General features: G+C 43.0%; 1 protein-coding gene across 1 annotated transcript; it reads right to left on the reverse strand.

The window, feature by feature from the left end:
* Positions 1–1,292: 1,292 nt before the first annotated feature.
* sap18.L (Sin3A associated protein 18kDa L homeolog) lies at positions 1,293–5,589 on the reverse strand. Its single transcript, XM_018247736.2, has 4 exons — positions 5,358–5,589; positions 3,792–3,901; positions 3,310–3,432; positions 1,293–1,607 (listed from the first exon to the last, which is right to left on the reverse strand). The coding sequence occupies exons 1-4, from the start codon at positions 5,427–5,429 to the stop codon at positions 1,451–1,453; spliced, it is 462 nt and encodes a 153-aa protein (XP_018103225.1). The 5' UTR covers positions 5,430–5,589; the 3' UTR covers positions 1,293–1,450.
* Between the last annotated feature and the right edge of the window lie 3,602 nt (positions 5,590–9,191).

A 9,191-nucleotide genomic window follows, 5' to 3' on the forward strand; every position in this document is an offset into this window, starting at 1 on the left:
CACTTTTGTATTATATAGTGAATAAAGTACCCCCTCTTGTAAAATATAAGCATATTATAAGTTACTGAGGAGTTTCATGACCATATAAAAACACGAGGTCATGGAACTCCGAGGTAACTTCTAATATCCTCATATTTTGCAACAGGGGGAACTTTATTTATTATAATACACAAGTTTCGGTGAGTCATGTGACAGAAATGACATCAGAACTCACTGTTTATAACCAATAACATCAGTACTCACTGTTAATAAGGATATAATTTAAAAGATATTCATGACTTTTGTGTATTATATAAATACCGGAGCACCTGCAGTGTTCATATCCTCATTTGGTTATAAAGTCGCCAGGTTATTTAGACACTGACTTATTAATTTAGGAAGTGGCACTGAGCTCCTCTCTATTCAAGAGCTGCACAGCTTGTCTGTGAGTCGCCTTTACCAGGAACATGAAATGGTCTTCTCAGTATAAAACAGACTACAAAATATATAGTGAATAACTGACAGCTAAGCAAATGTCACAGCAGCAACTGCCCAGGCTTTTCTGTACTAGTCGCCTGATTGTCAGCGCAAAGTGAGGGCTCAGTGTGGTCAGATCATTCCTTCAAGCTCTGCTCTGGGTAAGAACACAATGTGGCCATAGGGGTAAAGGTTTTTATGGGAACCAGCAATGCTATCGCTTCATTGGCTGTTAGACTGGAGGGTGTGTTTATAAAGCTGAGAAGAACTGAGCATGCTCACTAACCAACAGCCAAAGTAAATTGCTGAGGGAGGGGGCAGAGTAGGTTAGAGGAGGAGAAGGATTTCTATTTGATTAAGGGGATGCTGCAGCTTTACTGTTAACCTTTTAACAACCAGAGTGGCAGTTCTCTAAAGATTTCAAAGAGGCTGTTTACAGACTACGTTTTTGTGGAAGGGGGTTTATATGTCCTTTAATGTATGCTAGAAAGTGATTTTCTGAGGAAGAGAACATTATATTGTGAGATTATTTGTAAATATAAAGATGTGGGAGGCAATAACATTCCCTCCGTAGCAATTTGAGGAACAAAGCAGCTCTATAAAACAGCCATTTGCTCACTGGGCTGGACTTGCAGAAGGCTCCTACTTGCCCCCAGCACTTGGGCACCTGCTTCTTCTGCCTATTCCTTGTTTAACCCTCTGAGAGGATCTGCACTTCATTTCCTGCGCTGCCTCCTCCTTAGACACACTCATATCACCAACAGATTTGACTTTCTCTGTACAAAGCCTCCTCTCCTGCACATTTTCTACTTATTACTAAATAATCACACACAAAGTTTAAGAAAAAAAAAACAAAAAACGCTTTATAAGATTTTAAAATGCAGAAGATCAAATTAATTGAAACTGAAGAGTGTTGCTTTTTCAGGACCTTAAAACATTTCACAAAACCACTTTTTCTAAAGTCCACTTTAGAAAAATTAAATTCAAATGTGTATTAATAGGGTCTCATGCGCCCTGAAGGAGGCGGAGCTCTGTTTGGAGGTGTGATCGCTATGTCCAGATAATCTCCGATCTGAAATCTCTGTGATTGAAGTGTCATGGGGTCATCAGAACCCTTCCTGCCTGAAATTGTACTCCCGATCTCCTTCACCCTGCAAGAGACATTGACAAAAGAATTATGGTCAGGCAGACACTGCTTTATCTTTATTTAGCAGCTTCCCCTTTACTTGAATGGTATGCACCGTGAGCCTCTGGCACCCATGAGTAACACAAACTGTAATCATTGGTGCTGACGGACCCAGGGTGCTTCCCAAATCAACAGGAGGCTTCATATATCATAGGCTATATGGGGAGGGATATACTTTGTGAAATTAAAGGCAATTCACTTAAGAGTGCCCCCAGCCAAACTGTGGAGCCTCTACTCTTCACTGAAAAATACTCCAGCCCAGGTACCTTTCCTCTGAGCACTGCACCACCACCTTCAAAGGATTTCCCAGGAATCTCTTGTAGCTGTTACAGTAACATCAAAAAATGAGTGTTATAAAGTAATAAAAATATAATGTAGTGTTGCCCTGCACTGGTAAAACTGGTGTGTTTGCTTCAGAAACACTATTGTTTATATAAATCAGCTGCTGTGTAGCAATGGGGGCAGCCATTCAAATCAGAAAAGGCTCAGGTTACACAGCAAATAAACTCTGTAGAACATAATGGTGTTATCTATTATTCACTATTTAACCTGTGCCCTAGCAACCATGCACAGGAATGTACGTGGTTAAGCTCCGCCCTCCAGGAGACAGGACACTTGAAAAAGAAATTAAGGGGATACGCTAGGCCCAGCTTTACCCCTACACAGTACTGGTTTTTGTTCTGCTTCTAGGAGGTTGGATCACGATGTCTCTAGTGAGACCCTGAGAGGAACTCATCAGTCAGGGATTAGCACTGACGCCGGGGGATACCAGGAGCAGAGCTTCCTGTTTCCTTTGCCTGTAATTCCCCCCCCCCCCCTATGTAGGATAACCCAGTAAGGTCTTTATCAACCACCCAGATAGATGCCTGCAAGCTAAGCATAAGGTCTGGCTGCTGAGGCAATGGAGTGAGTTTACTGATCGGGTCTAAAATTTTCTTAAAAAACAGGCACTGAATGAAGGCAAACTTCCACCAGGCAGTCAGTTGAAAGTAAAAGGAGTTTTATTGTGTCCAAAGCCTTACGTGTTTCATCTTAAACACATAGGGGCAAATTTACTTAAGGTCGAATATCGAGGGTTAATTAACCCTCGATATTTGACTGCCGAATTGAAATCCTTCGAATATCGAAGTCGAATGATTTACCGAAATTCGTTCGATCAAATGATTAAATCCTTCGAATCGTTCGATTCGAAGGATTTTAATCCATGGGCCTATGGGGACCTTCCCCATAGGCTAACATTGACTTCGGTAGGTTTTAGGTGGCAAACTAGGGGGTCGAAGTTTTTTTTTTTTAAAGAGACAGTACTTCGACTATATTGAATGGTGGAATAGTCGAACGATTTTTAGTTTGAATCGTTCGATTCAAAGTCGTAGTCGAAGTAGCCCATTCGATGGTCGAAGTAGCCAAAAAAAACATTCGAAATTCGAAGTTTTTTTCCTCTATTCCTTCATTCGAGCTAAGTAAATGGGCCCCTTAATCATAGACCTCTCAGGTCTCTCTGGTTCTAACACTGCACTCCCTTCTGATCTCCTGCTCCCCCCACTCCTGCAGCAGCCTCGGCACTTGGGAAGATTGATCATTCACCGATATGCATTTTGAGAGCGCTGCACGTAGATTTCTGCCTTGCCCATTAGAAATAAAGATAGAATTCTAAAATGTAGCCAAACCTGTAGCCTGATCGCTTTGGATCTGGATAGACAGTAGCAAAGTTGAAATGAGTTCCTTTTTTCCGAGCATCTGGGTAAACTTCTTTAACTAAGCTTGTTAATTCCTTGAGAGTGGCATCCATCCTACAGACAATAAAGCAAAAAAAATAAATTAACATTAAATAAAATATACTAATAAGACCAAAGTTCACTAATTGCATATAATGAAAAATGCACAGCAGATAAGGCAACAGTGGGAACCAAATACCAAACCTGAGCTCAGGAAGACACTTCCATAATATCTTTAAAAACTACGGTGGCCTAGTGGCTCAAATCAGAGTCTTATCAGATTTTGCAGAGCAGTAACCGTGGGTAACAGCAAAGCTTACTATAAGGCTGCTGAACCAGGGTAGTGTACTCTGTAAGTCTGAAGCAGAGCAGGAATAATCACATTGTCCTTACAGGATCTATTCCCCTTTATATGTATCACTAATGTATCTCACCAGGTGTAGATCTGTAGCTCACTGGATGGCACGTTTCCCCGAGAAAATTCATCCATCCTATGATGTCTCCCATTATTTGTTGTGAAAACCCTCAAGAGAAGAGGGCAGGTCTAGAAAGCAAATGGCAACGGTTAAATTAAACTGTAATTGCTGCAGTGTCAGTATGGGATGGGTTTCTGAACACTAGACTGGATGGTGGATATTTGGGACTTGGCAGGTTAATGGAAAAGTAAAGCCTGACAAAGAAGTAGCTAGAAATGCTGTACATTAGGTTTTGTGCTTCTGTACCAGCCCAAAGCAACCACAGCCCTTTAGCAGTAAAGATCTGTGTCTCCAAAGATGCCCCAGTAGCTCCCCATCTTCTTTTCTGCTGATTCACTGCACATGCTCTGTGCTGCTGTCACTTACTGAGCTTAGGGACCCACTCACAATATACAGTACACATAGAATAGAAATGTCACAATATAAGGCTGATTAGTAATTACTTGGCAGCTCATACACCTGTGCATTGGAATGTAATAATCAGCCTTGTAGCATCAGCCTATATAACCGGAGAAACTAATTGTCTTCTTACCAATTGCCCAGAGCCCACTGAGCATGTGCAGTGCCACCGACCCCAACACATCGCAACATGATGAGCAGCTTTGAGGGCATGGGCCATTGCTGTTACAGAAACGCTGAACTGCTGGTGCTTTTAAGGGGTTGTTCACCTTTAAATTAACTTTTAGTATAATGTAGAGAGAGATATTCTGAGACAATTTGCAATTGGTTTTTATTATTTGTGGTTTGTGACTTCTTTAGCTTTTAATTCAGCGGCTCTCCAGTTTGCAGTGTCAGCCATCTGGTTGCTAGGGTCTGATTTACCCTAGCAACCATCCACTGATTTGGATAAAAGACTGGTATATGTATAGGAGAGGACTGAATAGAAATGTGAGTAATGAAAAAGTAACAAAACAGAGCATTTGTTTTTTATTTGGAAGCTGGAAAAATTCGTAACAAATATTTCAAACACTATAAAAAAAAGAAATAATGAAGACTAATTGAAAAGTTGCTTAGAATTAGCCTTTCTATAAGGGTAAGGCCACACGGGGAGATTTTGTCGCCTGGCGACTAATCGCCTTTTGAGCGACTATCTCCCAGTGAGGCAACTTAGGCGACTATTGAAAACGCATCGCCGCGTTTGCATTATCGCAGGCGACTTTGCATTGTAGCCTATGGGGAAAAACGCTGAGGCAGTTCGGGGAGATAGTCGCTCAAAAAACGAGGCGATTAGTCGCCAGGCGACAAAATCTCCCCGCATCTCCTCGTGTGGAGTAACCCTAACAAACTAAAAGGTCCTTTAAGTTAAAATATTAGCTTTCCTTGCCCTGCTCATTTTTAGGGTTTACTTCTCCTTTAACTACTCAAAAGCCGAGTCGTTTCTGCTGAGAGACCCCAGTGTGTATTTCAGTCACATGACGTGCAGTGTATTGTGGAAAGACAAGTCTAATTAAGCCTGTGACTGTATCTGAGCAAAGACCTGTGAGACTCCCCCATACAATCCACTCTAATAACCCGCCCCGTTACCTTCTCCCTATCTATGGGCTTCTCCGGTTCTTTTTTTATCTCCTCCTGCGTCACCCGCGATTCCACCGCCATCTTCTCCAGTTTCGCCGTGAGAGCCAGCTTTAGCGTTGTACACAACTACAAACAGCGCGGAATCCAACGCTCGGCACTCGGGCGACTATAACTTCCGGCGCGTGCGCTTACGTCATCAAATCAGGCCGCCGCACAACGAGGAAGGCCCTGGCGGCGGAAACAGGAACGATACTGCCCTCTAGTGTTTGTGTGTGTAACTGAGCGTTTAAAGATACACGAGTAATGGAGGATTTTGCCCGGTAGCGATCATTTGTGGGGTGGTGGGTTGTTTTAAAAGGTACAGTTCTGAAATGATGCGCAAATTAGCGCTCACTGATATTCTCTGCTGCGTTTAATGCCCTTAAAGGGGTTGTACGCCTTTTAATCACCTTTCATTATGACGTAGAGAGTGATATACTGAGAAAATTTGCAGTTGGTTTTCATTTTTTATTATTTGTGGTTTTTGAGTTATTTAGCTTTTAATTCAGCAGCTCTACAATTTCAGCAATCTGGTAACTAGGGTCCAAATGACCCTAGCAACCATACATTGATTTGAATAAGAGACTGGAATATGAATAGGAGAGGAGCTGAATAGAACAGTGGTTCTCAACCTTCCTAATGCCGCGACCATTTAAAGGGGACCCGTCACCCAAAAACATTATTCAAAATCCTATTTTATCACATAAGTCAAGCAAAATAAACTTTAATTACACTATATAAATTATTTGAATCTTGTTTCCTTCAGTCTGGGAACTCATAATCATAGCAAGCAGGCAGGAGCCATTTTGTGGACACTGTTATTAAGACAAGTCTTGTATCATCTCAGAATCTTGTTTGTGCACCAGAATGGGGGACCTGATGTCCATCCCCATGCCCTGGTTACACAATTAAATGGTGAAGAGAACGGGGGAATGTGGGGAGAGCAGTGACATCTAGGAAGTGCTGAATGGAAAGTGAAAGTAATTGCCCAGGGCATAGAGGAGGGGCAGACAATATTTGATTGACGGTTGAGATATTTAAATGAGCTTACAACAGCTATGAATGCTTTAATAAAAAATAGAAATTGGATTTCATGTTTAATTTGAAAAGGACTTTTATTATACAGATTTTTGTGTCTGGGTGACAGGTCCACTTTAATACAGTTCCTCATGTTGTGGTGACCCCCAACCATAAAATTATTATAAAACTACCCTTGGCAGCAATAATCATCAAATGAAGATATCTGCTAAAAGAATGCTGAGTTCCTTGTTCAACGTCTTCGAGTTATAATGGAAAAGCCCCTGCAGCCATGATAATAGCTTAGCCCTACTACAACAATTGAACTATACGCGTTCGGATTTAAAGGGGTGGTCTGCCAGTCCCCAGGAGACAGAGAGAGAGCCTTCCTTGTTCTAAAGGAGAATGTTCCATTTCCTAGCCCAGAGGAGGTTCTAGACTGAGTGCCGCGGCTATTGGGTGACCTGCACTGTTTGAGAGGTGGGTGTGCGCCGGGCCGCGGTCATCCTCCCATATGAACCAAAGAAGGAAGCCCAGAACTGCGCTAGTTGCCCTCAGCCTCACTCTCATTCTAATTTCTCAGAGGGATTCCGGGAGTTGTAGTTAAAAGCCCCCGGTTGCTCGGTACGGGGGATCACGGGCCTCGTCTGTATGAGATGTTACCGATACCCGAAGCATGGCAATCACAGAAGCTTCCCTGTCCCAAAGTCCCATGGGCCCAGGCACCCCATGCAAGACAATACTCACCTCCTATAGACCGGCCTTGGATCACTTTCCCTCGGGCCGCTACGCGCTGGATGTGCGACCGGTCCCCCTGTTCTCATTCAGATCCCTTACTAGGGTTGCCACCCGGCCGGTATTTTACCGGCCTAGCCGGTAAAACACCTGCCAAAGTCGGGGCCGGTATTACAAATTTACCGGCAATGCAGTTGCCGGTAATTTGTAATATCCTTTAAAAAAAGCCCTTGGCCTGCCCCCATTTGCGCAGAACTTACCTTTTTTGTAGTCATCTTCGCATCGCCACGATGTTGCTCCGCCCCTTTTTGTGTCGCGCTGCGTAGTCCCACCCCTTTTTGCATCATGGCCCGCCTCCTTTTTGTACCGGCCCCCCACCGGACGGTTATTTTTTTCATTAAAGGTGGCAACCCTATCCCTTACCCAGAAGGAGGCCCTCTCTTTGCCGCTTGGGTCCGGGTTGTGGTACAAGGCCTGATATACCGTCTGCAGCCCGGGCTTCCCCTCCTTATCTTGCTTTTTGCTCAAAAGAGAGAACCCTCTGCCCAGGTTTCATAGAGATTATACATCATTCCTGTCAGTCCCTGCCCCAGTGGAGCTTGCAATCTAAAGTTCCTATCCCATTCATACAAGGGACAAGGTTATCAGGAGCCAATTAATGCGTCTGTATGTTTTTGCAGTGTGGGAGCACTGGGAGGAAACCGTAAGAATCCCATGGAAAGCATGCTGGGAGTTGTAGTCTAGCAATGTCACAGTTGGAATGTTTTTCTCCAGCTTTTCAGGTCCGATGGAGTATCCTCCAATGAGAAACCTGCCGGCCTGGGTCTCTGCACTATTCCATTATAAGTTATATTAATGTTATTACGACATCTGCTAGATAACATGATGTAGCTCAGGTATGGTCAGTCCTCACAGCCAAATCCTTTTGTATCTGTAGGGTTAACACCTGCCAAGTCCGGGGTTGATAATTTGTAATACCCTTAAAAAGCCCTTGGCCCGACCCCCAATTTACTCCGCCCCTTTTGCATCACATTATGTGGCTCCTTTAAGTTTCCTTTACAGGGGAAAAAACACCCAGCCTTTCTTAATAAGCAGCCCCCCTTCAGCTGCCCATAGGGTGAACACATATAATGATCACTCTGCATAGAGATACATAAATAACGTCTTCATTAAAATAGAGGGTTAAAGGGGTGGTTCACCTTTGAGATAACTTTTAGTATGATGTAGAGCAGTGATCCCCAACCTGTAGCTCGTGAGCAACATGTTGCTCCCCAAACCCTTGGATGTTGCTCTCAGTGGCCTCAAAGCAGGTGCTTATTTTTGAATTCCAGGCTTGGAGGCAAGATTTGGTTGTATAAAAACCAGATGTACTGCCAAACAGAGTCTCCTGTAGGCTGCCAGTCCACATAGGGGCTACCAATAGCCAATCACAACCCTTATTTGGCTCCATCCAGGAACATTTTTCATGCTTGTGTTGCTCCTCAACTCTTTCTACATCCGAATGTTGCTCATGGGTGAAAAAGGTTGGGGATCCCTGATGTAGAGAGTGGTATTCTGAGACAATTTGCAATTGTTTTTTGTTTTTTAATATTTAAGGTTTTTGAGTTATTTGACTTTTTTTTTCAGCAGCTCTTCAATTTGCATTTTAAGCAATCTGGTAGCTAGGGTCCCAATTCCCCTAGCAACCATGCACCAATTTAAATAAGAGACTGGAATATGAATAGGAGAGGCCTGAATAGAAGGATCAGTAATAAAAAGTAACAATAACAATACATTTGTAGCCTTACAGAGCATTTGGTTTTAGATGGGGGCACTGACCCCCATTTGAAAGCTGGATAGAGTCAGAAGTAAAAGGCAAATAACTATAAAACTATAACAAATAAATAATGAAAATCAGTTGAAAAGTTGCTTAGAATTGGCCATTCTATAACATACGACAGTATCCCTTTAAAGGTGAACCACCCCTTTAAGAGGAAAAGGTTTGATGACAACGCTATTGAGTCCAATATGTTTGTGCCGTGGGGAATGTTCACGCAGTTGTCAGTCAGCAAG

Source organism: Xenopus laevis, chromosome 2L, assembly GCF_017654675.1.
Source record: "Xenopus laevis strain J_2021 chromosome 2L, Xenopus_laevis_v10.1, whole genome shotgun sequence".
Lineage (NCBI taxonomy): Eukaryota > Metazoa > Chordata > Amphibia > Anura > Pipidae > Xenopus > Xenopus laevis.

Coding starts and splice junctions, on each gene's coding strand:
- sap18.L (XM_018247736.2), bottom strand. CDS start 5,429: ATGGCGGTGGAATCGCGGGTGACGCAGGAGGAGATAAAAAAAGAACCG. Junction 3,433..3,791: donor GAGCTACAGATCTACACCTG/GTGAGATACATT, acceptor TATTGTCTGTAG/GATGGATGCCACTCTCAAGG. Junction 1,608..3,309: donor CCAAAGCGATCAGGCTACAG/GTTTGGCTACAT, acceptor TGTCTCTTGCAG/GGTGAAGGAGATCGGGAGTA.